Genomic DNA, 16760 nt, shown 5'->3' on the forward strand with positions numbered 1-16760 from the left:
AGGCTACCCAGAACATTTCCCAGCCTACGTGATCAAAGCAATCTTGAATCATGGATTCTGAATAGTCAGACCGGCGTTGAATAGTCCTTAGCACAGGTACTTCCTGTTTGAGTTTCTGCCTATAGGAAGGTCAGATTTGTCAAAAGGAGGGCCTTGTAGACATCCCGGAAGTTGGAGTAGCAGTGGTCGAGTGTTTTAGCAGCGCGAGTACTACAGTCAATGTGTTGATATAACTTTTTTTCTAATTTGAACTGTGACTGAAGGAGTGGGGTGTTTTATTTTTTATATGATGTCGGGTTCCCTTCTCTTCCCGCAATATCCCGTACAGCGAGTGGCGGCAATGCACCAATAAGTGTAGTCTGCCATAAAAACCTTAAAGAAGATGAAGGCTAGCTATGATACCACAGATGAAAAGGGAATGACATTGTAGCTAGCTGAATACATCAAGCTAACATGTAAAGTGGTGTAGCATGTCAGAGGAAGATGTGCATAGCTCAAGTTAACTAGCTACCTTGTTAACAGCCAACTGTAGCAGCAAATAGCAAAATGTATCGGCAAGCATTCAGCAACGTACACAGCTGGTTGCATAGTAACAGTGTCAGCGTCACCGGCTTGAATCTATTCTGTAGTTACAGTCCCTTTAATAGCATATACATTACTTCCAAACTACAGAAAGTAAAAATGGTTTGCTGTTGATTGACTGGTGGATTTGTTCAGCAGGGTTGTGGGAATCCCCTTACCATATCATAGCCATTACAGAAGGATGAGGCAGTGGCCAGTCACCAGTCCCGCTTCAGGGTAATAGAGGACACTTGAAATCAGGTTGCTCCCATTTGACCTGGTCAATGGTCAAAATACCATCTGTCCTGGAATTCACCAAACCACCGTGTATAATGAAATCAGTACGGAGTGTATTTTGTATGTTGTAAGGAGGTGCCCCCTTCCACTGCATCAATGGATTACTGCTGGTCCCAGGGAGTAATGCCAACCAGTCAGTGCCATGCTGGCACGTGCCCCTTGTGAATTAGCTGTGAATCAGGATCGCTGATTGGCTACATTCAACATTGTATTCACTGTTGGCTTCCATGATTGTATGGTGACAGTCTCTCTCTCTCTCCCTCTGTGATATAGGAGCTCAAGCTGAAGGGGCTCCTTCATAAGCAGTATCTGAGCAAACCACTTGCCAAGACAACGCCATACACGCCGTCTACCATCTGCCTGGTACAGTTGAAACCGGGATTCATCCATAAAGAGCACACTTCTCCAGCGTGCCAGTAGTCATTGAAGGTGAGCATTTGCCCACTGAAGTCGGTTACAAGCCGAAATGCAGTCAGGTCAAGACCCTGGCGAGAACGACGAACACGCAGACAAGCTTCCTTAAGACGTAATCGGACAGTTTGTGCAGAAATTCTTCGGTTGTTTAAACCCACCGTTTCATCAGCTGTCCGATGGCTGGTCTCAGATGATCCCGCAGGTGAAGAAGCCGGATGTGGAGGTCCTGGGCTGGCGTGGTTACACCGTCTGTGGTTGTGAGACCGGTTAGACATACAGCCAAATGCTCTATAACGCTGGAGGTGGCTTACGGTAGAGAAATTAACATAAAATTAACTGGAAACAGCTCTGGTGGACAGTCCTGCTGTCAGCATGCCAATTGCACGCTTCCTCAAAACTTGAGCTATCTGTGGTATTGTGTTGTGTGACAAAATGGTACTTTTTAAAGTGGCCTTTTATTGTCCCCAGCACAAGGTGCGCCTGTGTAATGATCATGCTGTTCAATCAGCTTCTTAATATGCCACACCTGTCAGGTGGATGGATTATCTTGGCTCACTAGCAGGGATGGAAACACATTTCTGCACAACATTTTATTTCAGCTCATGAAACATTTTACAACACTTTACATATTGCGTTTATTTTTGTTCAGTGTATATTATTATGGGGTATTGCGTGTAGATGGGTGAGAGAATAAAATCAAGTTAATACATTTAACTGCATTTTTTCGGGAATAAGTCAAGACGTAGGAATACATTCTCATAATTATGAGATCCATTTAGGTTCAAGAGTCCAATGTGCACTTTCTAGCGTAACCTTATATCCTTTAGTCAATCAAAATAGCCTCCAACACTAATTGGATGTAGTCTATCGCAGTGCCATCCGTTTTGTCACCAAAGCCCCATATACTACCCACCACTGCAACCTGTATGCTCTCATTGGCTGGCCCTCACCTCATATGTCTTCAAACTCACTGGCTCCAGGTCATCTATAAAAGTCTTTGCTAGGTAAAGCCCTGCCTTATCTCAGCTCACTGGTCACCATAGCAGCACCCACCCGTAGCACACGCTCCAGCAGGTATATTTCACTGATCATCCCCAAAGCAAACTCCTCCTTTGGCTGCCTTTCCTTCCAGTTCTCTGCTGCCAATGACTGGAATGAATTGCAAAAATCACTGAAGCCGGAGTCTTATATCTCCCCCACTAACTTTAAGCATCAGCTGTCAGAGCAGCTTACCGATCATTGCACCTGTATACAGCCCATCTGTAAATAGCCCACCCAACTACCTCATCCCCATATTGTTTAGCTCCTTTGCACCCCAGTGCACATACTTGCACATTCATCTTCTGCAAATCTATCACTCCAGTGTTTAATTGCTCAACTGTAATTATTTTGCCACTATGGCCTATTTATTGCCTTTACCGCCCTAATCCTACTACATTTGCACACACTGTATATAGATATTTCTATTGTTTTATTGGCTTTACGTAATCACACATTGTTTGTGTGCAAGTGAGAGCGAGGGAGCGAGAGAGTTTGTGGTGACAATGTTTTGTTGATGTGAGTTGGTGCCTGTTTGATGACATCTGGTTGACATCAGACTTAATTATTAAATTAAATCCATTAAAAGGACAATCTGGGATTGGTACACCCATTTTTGGATTTAATTTAATATATAGCTATTGATTCTTGAAGAATGCAACTTAAAAAATGGCTCATGAGCAGTGGTCTTACGAAATCAGAAACTAAAATACAGTACATGTTTGTTTTAGTACAATGTTTGTAATGACTGACTATCTCATAACTCGGGGTCTGAATTGTTTTGGGGATGGGGGAAAAAACAATCAGCCATGGGCTGATGGTGAGGCTATCAACGCAAGGCAACCCAACTTCAGGTAAATCATGTCGCCAAAGAGCGTATTGTTTCTGTCAACCTTCTACCCCCACTTATCTATCTCGAAACAAACCAAGCTTCTTAGAAATCATAACACACCCATGAATACAATTATTGTCAGGGAAGATTAGCACAGACTAAATGGCACTACATTGCGCGATACGTACCCCATTTTGCTTGGTTGTTAAATCGAAGGGAAGGGATTCAGTCCGTGGGCGCAGAGCTCCAAAAGGCAGAGTGAACAATCTAGGTAATGTGATTTTTTCCCCCTCTCCAATAAGCAGCTCTTCACAGCGCTGTTGACGTCTGTGGCTTGACAGGAGATTCGAGACAGTCAGTGCGGTTCCCTTCACGCCGACATGTCTTGCTAGTCTGTTCTACGCTATGGGGTGTTGGTTCAAAGTTCACCCAAACAAACGTGTCGGTGGATTCGTGACGACCGAAAACATCGGTGTTGACGTTAGCGAAATTAAACGCACTCTTCAATCATGCTCAATGGGAAGCTAAAGCACGGAGGATATAGCAGCTAAGCTAACGTTGGCTACCGAGGCGCGCATACGTGACTGACGGTTCTTAATTCCAAAGTAGCGCGAGCTCCTTTTACACTTAAAAAGGCAGGGAAAATAGGGACCGCTTGCATTGATATTGGCAGCACACCATCTTCTCGTCTGCGGAAGAAGAAAAAAATGCTTAAAACATCCACTTGGTTCTAGACGGATTTGGGTATTACTATTACAGCTCCGCACGGCGCTCCTCTCAGTTGACTTGCATTTCGCTACTCTCCAAAGATGACACCGCTCTCAAAATGTGACCAGCTGCGTGCACCGCAGTTATCCCCGGGCGAGAAAAATGCTTAACATTCATTCTTGCTTCTCACTTTGAAAGGCCCGACTGTTCAACGTTCCGAAATGTAACGTTACTCGTTGCTCAATCCCTGGCGTCGTAAGTGCCATCAAAATTCCTCTAGCAGCTATCCTACTACAGTTTATCAAAACGCATACATCTGCAGCAATAATAAACTCATTTTAGCTACAGGGAAAAATATCAATTTTTATGTCGAATAGGTTTCATCTCCCATCTGTTTTCGCGGAAAGACTTGGTACATTCTCATGGCTCCATCGTCTCCTCTAGTCAGACCAAATCAGCTACCGGCATCTTCAACGCCTGGTCAAATAAGGCCGACTATGAAATGCTATGCTGAATTAAGTTCAAATAAGAAAAATAGGCAATTCGTTGATTTTATTCATCAGACAGGGATTTTAAATGTGAAATCACGGCCAGTCTTTGCTCCATCGAACGCCTCCCTTTTTCTCCAGCCGTCTGTGTAGTGTCTGATCTCTCCAATCATCCCATTCATCACCTCTCTCAACCCATCCTCGTTCTGTTCACTGAAAGCATGAAATTGGTCCTACGTGATCACGCCGCCTCTCCGCACAGCGTCACCGTATCCTTAGAAATCTGACGCAATAAAATAGTTCCGTCATTTCCGCTTAGCGACTGAGGAAAAATTCGTATTATACCTCAGCGGTAGCAACCTGCAGTTTATTATGGGCCGTATAATAAACCTGCAATAAACATGTAATGCAATATTACGTTTAAGTTTTTCACCATGGATTGGATGAGAATTCGGACCTACATATGTATATGACCTTTCCAAAGCATCCACTAAGTCAGCACACTGCACATATCTCTTACCCTGTATACATTAAAAGCATACACAGAATGATAACCGATGCAGTGTACACATCACTGACTTGTTCCAGTTAGATTATTGTGCAATGGACGGTGGACACCTTGTGGACATTGGATGTCAGTGGTAAATGTGGCCACTGCAGTGTGACTATTTACTGTTATTGAACTCCAGTTCCCACCCCTCACCTTGTTTTCTTTTCAACCAGACAACAGTGGCATATTGGCCTTTAGTTTTTGACCCGTGTTAAGGGCTTGTTGTATGCTTGCCATTCCCTCTTTGGCATCAAGAGGATGCTTGCAGGCAATATGGCATGTCTGTTATCAGATGACTAAATCTAAGTATCAAACACTGTTACCAGACCTGGCTGTTATCAGATGTGTTATCAGATGACTAAATCTAATTATCAAACACTGTTACCAGACCTGGCTGTTATCAGATGTGTTATCAGATGACTAAATCTAATTATCAAACACTGTTACCAGACCTGGCTGTTATCAGATGTGTTATCAGATGACTAAATCTAATTATCAAACACTGTTACCAGACCTGGCTGTTATCAGATGTGTTATCAGATGACTAAATCTAATTATCAAACACTGTTACCAGACCTGGCTGTTATCAGATGTGTTATCAGATGACTAAATCTAATTATCAAACACTGTTACCAGACCTGGCTGTTATCAGATGTGTTACCAGACCTGGCTGTTATCAGATGTGTTATCAGACCTGGCTGTTATCAGATGTGTTACCAGACCTGGCTGTTATCAGATGTGTTATCAGACCTGGCTGTTATCAGATGTGTTACCAGACCTGGCTGTTATCAAATTGTTCCGGGCTGTTCATTGCTTCAAATAAATCACAGATTTTGAGGGTGCCCTTGTGCTAATGGAATTTCACTGAAACATAACATTCTCCTGCCCTGTCCCTTACAATCCTCACCTCACATCTGATTTACCACCTGAGAAGAGAGTGAGCAGGGAACATGGCTATATACAGGTAATTGGCAAAATATTGGAAACACTTCTGTAAATGAAAAAAAAAAAGTATATTGAAAGCAGGTGCTTCCACACAGGTGTGGTTAATTAAGAAATTAACATCCCATCATGCTTAGGGTCATATATACAAATGCTGGGCAGGCCATTATTTTGGCTGCCATGGCAATGCCCCCATCCACAGGGCATGAGTGGTCACGGAATGGTTTGATGAGCGTGAAAACGATGTAAAGCATATGCCACGACCATCTCAGTCACCAGATCTCAACCCAACTGAACACTTATGGGAGATTCTGGTGTGGTGCCACCATCAACAAAACACCAAATTATAGAATTTCTCTCGGAAGAATGGTGTCACATCCCTTTTTGATAGAGTTCCAGGCAGTTGTAGAATCTACGACAAGGTGCATTGAAGATGTTCTGCCGGCTCACGGTGGCCCAATTCCCTATTAAAATACTTTATGTTGGTGTTTCCTTTACTTTGGCAGTTACCTGTTTATATATACACCACCTTTCAAAAGTTTGGGGTCACAACACCCTGTCGTTCTCAACTAACATCAAGGCGGTGGCCCGTTCCTGTAGGTTCATGCTCTACAACATCCGCAGAGTACGACCCTGCCTCACACAGGAAGCGGCGCAGGTCCTAATCCAGGCACTTGTCATCTCCCGTCTGGATTACTGCAACTCGCTGTTGGCTGGGCTCCCTGCCTGTGCCATTAAACTCCTACAACTCATCCAGAACGCCGCAGCCCATCTGGTGTTCAACCTTCCCAAGTTCTCTCACGTCACCCCGCTCCTCCGCTCTCTCCACTGGCTTCCAGTTGAAGCTCGCATCCGATACAAGACCATGGTGCTTGCCTACGGAGCTGTGAGGGGAACGGCACCTCAGTACCTCCAGGCTCTGATCAGGCCCTACACCCAAACAAGGGCACTGCGTTCATCCACCTCTGGCCTGCTCGCCTCCCTACCACTGAGGAAGTACAGCTCCCGCTCAGCCCAGTCAAAACTGTTCGCTGCTCTGGCCCCCCCAATGGTGGAACAAACTCCCTCACGACGCCAGGACAGCGGAGTCAATCACCACCTTCCGGAGACACCTGAAACCCCACCTCTTTAAGGAATACCTAGGATAGGATAAGTATCCCCCCCCCCCCTTTAAGATTTAGATGCACTATTGTAAAGTGACTGTTCCACTGGATGTCATAACGTGAATGCACCAATTTGTAAGTCGCTCTGGATAAGAGCGTCTGCTAAATGACTTAAATGTAAATGTAATACAAACACAGAGCAAAGAACAAGAGGAAAACAAAGGGTTTAAATACAATCAGGGGAAACGAGGCACAGGTGCAAATAATAATGGGGATCAAGGGAAAACAAAAGGTCAAAAGGCACAATGGGGGCATCTAGTGACCAAAAACCGGAACAACCCTGGCCAAATCCTGACAGACACTTGCTAGTTGGTCAGCGCATGCTCGCAGTACACACCCTGGTAATCTGTCTGGCCCTGCGGCCTTGTGAATGTTGACCTGTCTAAAGGTATTACTCACATCAGCAGCGGAGAGCGTGATTACACAGTCTTCCGTTACAGCTGGTGCTCTTATGCACGTTTCAGTGTTATTTGCCTCAAAGCTAGCATATAAGTAGTTTAGCTCGTCCGGTAGGCACATGTCACTCGGCTGTGCTTCTCTTTTGTAGTCTGTAACAGTTTGGAGGTCCTGCCACATCCAACGAGCGTCAGACCCGGTGTAGTGCGACGCTATTTTAGTCCTATATTGACGCTTTGCCTGTTTAATGGTTCGTCAGAGGACATAGCGGGATTTCTTATAAGCTTCCGGGTTAGAGTTCCACCCCTTGACAGCGGCAACTCAAGCCTTTAGCTCAGTGCGATGCTGCCGGTAATCCATGGCTTCTGGTTGGGGAATGTACTGTGGGGACGACGTCATTGATGCACTTATTGATGAAGCCAATGACAGATGTGGTGTACCCCTCAATGCCATTAGAGGAATCCCGTAACGTATTCCAGTCTGTGCTAGCAAAACAGTCCTGTAGCTTAGCATCTGTTTCATCTGACCACTTTTTTATTGATCTAGACACTGGTGCTTCCTGCTTTAATTTTTGCTCGTAAGCAGGAATCAGGAGGATAGAATTATGGTCAGATTTGCCAAATGGAGGGCGAGCTTTGTATGCATCTCTGTGTGTGAGGAGTATAGGTGCTCCAGAGTTCTTTCCCCTCTGGTTGCCCATTTAACATGCTGATAGAAATTTGGTAAAACTGATTTAAGTTTCCCTGCATTAAAGTCCCCGGCTACTAGATGCGACGCCTCTGGGTGAGTGTTTTCTTGTTTGCTTATGGTGGAATACAGCGCATTCTATCTTAGTGCCAATCTCTGACTGTGGTGATATGTAAACATGACTAATGATTACACCCTAAATCAGCTAGATACAGGCAAGAGTGTGCAAGGCGGTATTGAATGTGTCACTGTCTGTCACCTCAAATATTTATCTCGACCTGTGTGCACCTACGTTGTAAACTTTCATTCAGTCTATGTTCTAGCAACCTCATGATGGAAATAGGGAAAATGTGAGTATCATGTAGTAGCCTAAACCTATTACTGTTACATTGAACTGGGCAAATGGAATATGAATGTGCTGTAACTGAAATAAGGCCATGCTCATAAAAAAATAATAATAATTGTCTTCCCTCATTTTAAACAGCACCGACCACCACTGCTACACAGACCTGTATGAAGAGGCGGGAGGCAGCAAGGAAGGAGTGAAGGATGAAGACACAGAGAGCATGACCTCTGAGTGGTCTTTCCACAGCAGACACTCAGACTGGAAGGCCAGTGGGTACCTGGAGAAGTTTGTCCTGAAGGATGAGACGCCCGTGGTGGAACTGGAAGGGTAACTAGCTGTAGAGGAAGGCTTCAGAACTTGGGCCCAGGAATCATATACGCTGGACAGCTTTTTCTCACACACTGAGTCTGAGCATGACATGACAGATTTCTTCCTGGCGAGCGCCAGGTTCTCTCCATCCGATGATCGGTACATTCCATCACTGGGTAAAGAAAAAGAACAATGTTTTAGAGACAGTGCAGGAAGCGCCTCAGCCTCAAGTGGTGGAAGAAGGGAATACCACAGAATTGGGAGCGAGACACAGGGCATCGTCACAGACATAAATGAGCGTCCACTGTCTGACCCAGAGTCTTCCTCTGAGGTGGCTGGTGAGGGGAGTGTCACTGAGCCCCCCACAGACCCAGACCTCTCACACAAGCATGATGCTCCCACAGAGGAACTACAAACCCTCCCGTTTCCTCTGCGTGACAGTGGAACCCAGCAGATAACCAATCAGGAAGCTCCAAAGCCAGTAGCCCTGCTTAAAAGGATACCAGTTGCACCTCCCAAGACCTCTCTGAATCTAGCGCCAATGGCTCAAGCCCATACCCCAGTCGAGATCCTGGAGGAGGGAGATGGTGATTGGGGAAGGAAGAGAGGGAGGAGGAGAAAGCCAAGAAATCACTAGTTGACGGCTCATCCTCATTTTACCAATCCCAGATTGCACTGCTATCAAGTATAGCTACAGACCCAACAATTGAAGAAGGGAAAGGAAAGCCATTGATTAGACAATGAACCAGTAAAAGTAGAGAACCAATATACTTAATTGGCTGAGGGAAACACAGAACCACATCAGGCTGAGGATTGTGACAGCCCCAAACCAGATACCGACCCGGTATTGACAGGAGAGGAGACTAAGACGGAACCTGAGAAAGGAGAGACTGAACCAGAGAAAGGATAGACAGAACCAGCTGAGTCAGCTAAGCCAGAGGTTGAACCAGAGAAAGGAGGGGGCAGCAGTGAGGACTGCATCAGCTACAGTACAACAGGAGCTAGCCAGACCTCTCCACCTGCTACTGCCCTAATGCCTGCCACAGTGACTGAACCAGCCAAAGATAGCAGAAGATGCATCCTCCTTTAGCCTTGTTCAGTGTCACACCCTGATCTGGTTCACCTGTCCTTGTGATCGTCTCCATCCCTCCAGGTGTCGCTTACTATCCCCGGTGTATATATCCCTGTGTTTCCTGTCTCTCTGTGCCAGTTCGTCTTGTTTGCCAACCAGCGGTTTTCCTTGCTCCTATTTTTCCCAGTCTTTGTTTGTTTCTAGTCCTCCTGGTTTCGACTCTTGCCTGTCCTGACTACGAACCCACCTGCCTGACCACTCTGCCTGTTCTGACTACCAGCCTGCCCATCCCCTTGTACTGTTTTGGATCTGGTTTCTGACCCCTGCCTGGTCTGACCTCGAGACTGCCTATCGTCTGGTTCTGTTTGGACTCTGACCTGGTTTATGAACTCTCGCCTGTCCCCGACCCGCCTTTGCCTACTCCCTTTGTTCTAATAAATATCGGAGCTCTACCATCTGCCTCCTGTGTCTGCATTTGGGTCTCACCTTGTGCCCTTATAGTTTAGGGGGAAAATACAATGTCCTTTTAGTCTTCTTGGCATTATGCCACAGCAATTTGGAATGGAGAGGTCAAATTATGTATTGATGCAAAAATGACAGAATGTCACCTTTTTTCTGGATATTGTCATGCATAAGTGTTTGTTTTACATTTTAAATCAATAGCACCTTTCTGGGCCCCTTTTTTTGGCCAGATAAAGCCTACTCTTGGACATACAAGCACTTTCAATGGAGATTCTCCATTGAGCAGTAATTGTTAGGTTATTACCATTTCATCATGTAATGTCTAAGTAAACACCTGATCATTTCTGTGCTGTAAAATAAAGTGCTAGGTGTGTTCTTCTCCTTTTGTGCCTAAGAGAGGAATACACCCGCTGCTCCAGATCAGCCAGTCCCCTCTGTGTTGATGGATGGTAGCTGGTTGAGGTATAGCTTTGTGGGTGTGTTTGAGAAATAGGGGCAGTGATGGTCAGTGGCTGGGTAACCACTAACTAAAAAGTTCACCATACAACAGATAGCGCCAACAACTAGAGTGACATAAACTATTAACTGAAATTGACAAACAATTTTCACTAAATGCAAATACCAATGTTGCCAAGATACACATGCGATAGCCTCCAAAGGTGACATATTTCAAATCATTCGACAAAATGACACACTACTTAATAGGAAGTGTGTGTGTGTCTGTGTGTGTGTGCGTGTGCGTGTGTGTGTGCGTGTGAGAGGGGGATCTAAATTCCACCCCTTGCCTCCACTTATAAATAATTGTCACTGGCGTTGAGCATGACAACCCCCATCTTGACACTGTGTCGCTGTAATACCTCAGACACAACGATAGGATTGTCACGTTTGCCTGCCGACAGTACTTAGCACCTCTGAACAGTGTCAACAGTCTTTTGTGTTCACACCGCAAAGACCTTAAAATACTCCAAAGCTCCATAGATACTCCATAGATTCCAAGCTAACTGCACTAATTTTGCTATTTTGTAGAAAGCACTTGTTGATACTAGCCAGAACTACCGAGCAAGATTTTTATTTATTTTAATTTTATTTCACCTTTATTTAACCAGGTAGGCTAGTTGAGAACAAGTTCTCATTTGCAACTGCGACCTGGCCAAGATAAAGCGTAGCAATTCGACACATACAACAACACAGATTTACACATGGAATAAACAAAACATATAGTCAATAATACAGTAGAACAAAAGAAAACAAAAACTCTATACAGTGAGTGCAAATGAGGGAAGTTAAGGAAATAAATAGGCCATGGTGGCGAAGTAATTACAATATAGCAATTAAACACTGGAATGGTAGATTGGCAGAAGATGAATGTGCAGGTAGAGAGACTGGGGTGCAAAGGAACAAAATAAATAAATAAATACCCGTATGGGGATGAGGTAGGTAGATAGATGGGCTGTTTACAGATGGGCTATGTACAGGTGCAGTGATCTGTGAGCTGCTCTGACAGCTGGTGCTTAAAGCTAGTGAGGGAGATGTGAGTCTCCAGCTTCAGAGATTTTTGCAATTCGTTCCAGTCATGGGCAGCAGAGAACTGGAAGGAAAGTCGACCAAAGGAGGAATTGGCTTTGGGGGTGACCAGTGAGATATATCTGCTGGAGCGCGTGCTACGAGTGGGTGCTGCTATGGTGACCAGTGAACTGAGATAAGGCGGGGCTTTACCTAGCAGAGACTTGTAGATAACCTGTAGCCAGTGGATTTGGCAACGAGTATGAAGCGAGGGCCAACCAACGAGAGCGTACAGGTCGCAATGGTGGGAAGTGTATGGGGCTTTGGTGACAAACCGGATGGCACTGTGATAGACTGCATCCAGTTTGTTGAGTAGAGTGTTGGAGGCTATTTTATAGATGACATCACCGAAGTCGAGGATCGGTAGGATAGTCAGTTTTACGAGGGTATGTTTGGCAGCATGAGTGAAGGATGCTTTGTTGCGATATAGGAAGCCGATTCTAGATTTAATTTTGGATTGGAGATGCTTAATGTGAGTCTGGAATGAGAGTTTACAGTCTAACCAAACACCCAGTTATTTGTAGTTGTCCACATATTCTAAGTCAGAGCCGTCTGGATGGGCGGGCAGGTGTGGGCAGTGATCGATTGAATAGCATGCATTTAGTTTTATTTGCGTTTAAGAGCAGTTGGAGGCCACGGAAGGAGAGTTGTATGGCATTGAAACTCGTCTGGAGGTTAGTTAACACAGTGTCCAAGGAGGGGCCATAAGTATACAGAATGGTGTCGTCTGCGTAGAGTTAGATCAGAGAATCACCAGCAGCAAGAGCAACATCATTGATGTATACAGAAAAGAGAGTCGGTCCGAGAATTGAACCCTGTAGCACACCCATAGAGACTGTCAAAGGACCGGACAACAGTCCCTCCGATTTGACACACTGAACTCTATCAGAGAAGTAGTTGGTAAACCAGGCGAGGCAATCATTTGAGAAACCAAGGCTGTCGAGTCTGCCAATAAGAATGTTGTGATTGACAGAGTCGAAAGCCTTGGCCAGGTCGATGAATACGGCTGCACAGTATTGTTTCTTATTGATGGCGGTTATGATGTCGTTTAGAACCTTGAGCGTGGCTGAGGTGCACCCATGACCTGCTCTGAAACCAGATTGCATAGCGGAGAAGGTATGGTGGGATTCGAAATGGTCAGTAATCTGTTTGTTAACTTGGCTTTCGAAGACCTTAGAAAGACAGGGTAGGATAGATATAGGTCTGTAGCAGTTTGGGTCTAGAATGTCACCCCCTTTGAAGAGGGGGATGACCGCGGCAGCTTTCCAATCTTTGGGAATCTCAGACGATACGAAAGAGAGGTTGAACAGGCTAGTAATAGGGGTTGCAACCATTTCTGCAGATCTTTTTAGAAAGAGAGGGTCCAGATTGTCTAGCCCGGCTGATTTGTAGGGGTCCATATTTTGCAGCTCTTTCAGAACATCAGCTATCTGGTGACGAAGATTTCCAATTTTGGAATGGCAGTGTCATCCAATCAGCTCCTTTGTTGTTCAACCATTCCATAATGACTGCCGTGGCTACTGTTGTGACAGTTCACTTAAAAACGAGCAGTCAGTCAATCTTCTTGTGTAACAGTTGGGATAATGGGACAATTCTGAGTACATTGCATTTCTCCTCTTTGGATTGAGTTATGTTTCCTGAGCCATACCTCGTGCTGGCTCCCCCGGTGTCTTAATCTACACAGGGAGCCTGTCAGACCCTTGTGCAGCTGTCAGCCGTGCTGGCTACATGTTGGTGAGTTCAGTGGGAGGCTGGGAGTTTGTGTTTTCTTGACCCACGCTTGTTATCATAGTTGAATATTTAGGATTAGCAAGTCACCGGAGGATATTCATTCTCACCACAAACTATTCTCACACTCAGAGTTTTCAAACTGTACCCTCTGTCTTTGCTATTCTGCTGCTTCTAACAAGATGAGATTTGAGCAGATGTTATTGCGGGTGTAGTGAAATGCTTGTGTTCCTAGCTCAAACAGTGCAGTAGTATCTAACAATTTACAAGAAAGGAATTAAGAAATATAGAAATATTAGGACGAGCAATGTCAGAGTGGCATTGAATAGAATACAGTATATACATATGAAATGAGTAAAACAGTATGTAAACACTATGTGACCAGCGTTCCATTATTAAAGTGACCAGTGATTCCATGTCTATGTACATAGGGCAGCAGCCTCTAATGTGCAGGGGTGAGTAACCGGGTGGTAGTTGGCTAGTGACAGTGACTAAGTTCAGGGAAGGGTACTGGATGGAGGCCAGCTAGTGTTGGCTATTTAACAGTCTGGCTGCGGTGGCTGCAGTGTGCAGACACAGCAGAATGCTGATCCTGTACCCAGGACCAGGTGCTCCGAACCTGGAGGAGCTAGTCCAGAACCAAGTCCTGAAACGGGAAGAACAGAACCAGGGAGACCAGGACGTGAGGACAGTGGGACACAACATCATCATCATCATCATCCTCGACAGCACCTGGAGCCAGGCCAAAGACATTTTCCTGAGAAACACCATTCTCAACCAGCCCAAAGAGGTGGAATTGCAACAGTCCAATAGGGCACAATGTATTTAGTACAATGTAACCAGAGTAAGTAAGTATAATGGACGCAGGGTACTTTACACTGGGGAAGTATTGATTAAGTACAATGAAACCAATTTAATAGTCCCAAAAGTGCAAACTACAAGCTAAATCAAGCGCTTTCAAGTATATAAACTCAGCAAAAAAAGAAACGTCCTCTCACTGTCAACTGCGTTTATTTTCAGCAAGTAAGTAAATATTTGTATGAACATAACAAAAAACAACAACTGAGACATGAACTGAACAAGTTCCACAGACATGTGACTAACAGCTATAGAATAATGTGTCCCTTAACAAAGTTGGGTCAAAATCAAAAGTAAAAGTCAGTATCTGTAGTGGCCACCAGCTGCATTAAGTACTGTAGTGCATCTCCACCTCATGGACTGCACCAGATTTGCCAGTTCTTGCTGTGAGATGTTACCCCACTCTTCCACCAAGGCACCTGCAAGTTTTTGGGGACATTTCTGTGGGGAATGGCCCTAGCCCTTACCCTCACCCTCTGATCCAACAGGTCCCAGACGTGCTCATTAGGATTGAGATCTGGACTCTTCTCTGGCCATGGCAGAACACTGACATTCCTGTCTTGTAGGAAATCAAGCACAGAACGAGCAGTACGGCTTGTGGCATTGTCATGCTGGAGGGTCATGTCAGGATGAGCCTGCAGGAAGGGTACCACATGAGGGAGGAGGATGTCTTCCCTGTAACGCACAGCGTTGAGATTGCCTGCAATGACATCGCCCCAGACCATGACGGACCCTCCACCTCCAAATCGATCCCGCTCCAGAGTACAGGCCTCGGTGTAACGCTCATTCTTTCGATGATAAACGCGAATCTGACCATCACCCTTAGTGAGACAAAACCATGACTCGTCAGCGAAGGGCACTTTTGTCAGTCCTGTCTGGGGTGGGTCTACAAGCCCTCAGGTCCAGCCTCTCTTAGCCTATTGCGGACAGTCTAAGCATTGATGGAGGGATTGTGCGTTCCTGGTGTAACTTGTGCAGTTGTTGTTACCATCCTGTACCTGTCCCGCAGGTGTGATGTTCGGATGTACCGATCCTGTGCAGGTGTTGTTACACATGGTCTGCCACTGTGAGGATGATCAGCTGTCCGTCCTGTCTCCCTGTACCGCTGTCTTAGGTGTCTCGCAGTAGAGTCCATTCCCCGACGAATTGAGGCTGTTCTGAGGGCCACACCATGATGCCGGGGGGGGGGGGGGGGGGCCTCTACAAACAACCTTCCTGAACAGGGCTAGGTCCAGGGAGTGTTTCCCTGTGCTCCTGTCACTGTATGTGACTTATCATTTCCTCTTCCTGTCTCCTCCGGGTTCCGTTGAAGCCTCTGCCGGCTCTGTACTCCTTCCAGCTGCAGCAAAGGGCCCAGGTCCACCACAGCTGCCCTAGATGATGGACTACTAGGTTGTGTCTGAAAGGAATGGACACCCTGGCCTATCCCTCATGTAGTTCACTACTTTTGACCTGAATGCAATTTCAGTTCATTTCTTCCACTTTTCCCAGATGTTTGTGCAGTACACTGCCAATTCAGGTTCCCTCAAGGATTTAAAGCTGCAATATGTAACTTTTTTGTGTGATCTTACAAAATTTACATAGAAATGTGAGTTATAGATCTGTCATTTTCATTTAAAGCACGTCCCAGAAGTAGTATATCTGTTCTGTCTATGCTTCCCATTCTTAAGTTTTACTTTCGGTTTTGAACACCAGCTTCAAACAGCTGAAAATACAATATTTGTGGTTATGGAAAATATATTTCATAGCGGTTTAGATGGTACAATGATTCTATACACTATACTTGCTTGTTTTTTCACATAAACTGAAATTAGGCAAACTCTTAGAATTTTAACAACCAGGAAATAGAGAAGTGGTTTCTGCATAGTTCACCTTTAAAATAATTGGATCAGAGTGCATGGTGTGGCTACCATAGAAGATATAACTGTTTTTATCTATGCTGGCTACCTCCATATTTCCAATCCAATGTGTGGTTATTTTAAATGATATCTTATTTGTTTTTATACATATGTTGAAATAAATCATGAATAAGAAAAGTGACTGATGTCCTATTTGATTATGTAAAACATTGTGATGGAATGCTGCATGTGAACTAAAGGACTGCGACTGGCGCAGTTCGCGCACCTGAGAGCGCGCGGGAAAGACTGATGTTTTAACAGAAAAAGGTAGGACTTTGCATCGCGCCGCTGGTGTAGTGGTATCATGCAAGATTCCCATTCTTGCGATCCGGGTTCGATTCCCGGGCGGCGCAAGCATTTTGGTACATTTTATCCCAATTTTCTCCTACATTTTGGATGCAGATCAAACCGAATGTAAAACCATGCCATCTGTAGCACAAATATGAGT

General features: G+C 45.1%; 1 protein-coding gene and 1 non-coding gene across 3 annotated transcripts in view; one reads left to right on the forward strand and one right to left on the reverse strand.

Annotated features, from left to right (window-relative positions):
- Positions 1-4564, reverse strand: part of LOC124006603 (homer protein homolog 1-like) — a 60280-nt gene extending 55716 nt beyond the window's left edge. For both annotated transcript variants that reach the window (XM_046316654.1, XM_046316653.1), the window contains exon 1: positions 3331-4564. In XM_046316654.1, coding sequence (XP_046172610.1) covers positions 3331-3335 — 5 coding nt within the window. In that variant the 5' untranslated portion in view covers positions 3336-4564. The remainder of the gene's footprint in view (positions 1-3330) is intronic.
- Positions 4565-16594: 12030 nt separating this feature from the next.
- Positions 16595-16665, forward strand: trnag-ccc. Its single transcript has one exon. It is a non-coding gene; the product is annotated as a tRNA-Gly (tRNA).
- Positions 16666-16760: the final 95 nt, after the last annotated feature.

Source organism: Oncorhynchus gorbuscha, linkage group LG20 (genome assembly GCF_021184085.1).
Source record: "Oncorhynchus gorbuscha isolate QuinsamMale2020 ecotype Even-year linkage group LG20, OgorEven_v1.0, whole genome shotgun sequence".
NCBI lineage: Eukaryota > Metazoa > Chordata > Actinopteri > Salmoniformes > Salmonidae > Oncorhynchus > Oncorhynchus gorbuscha.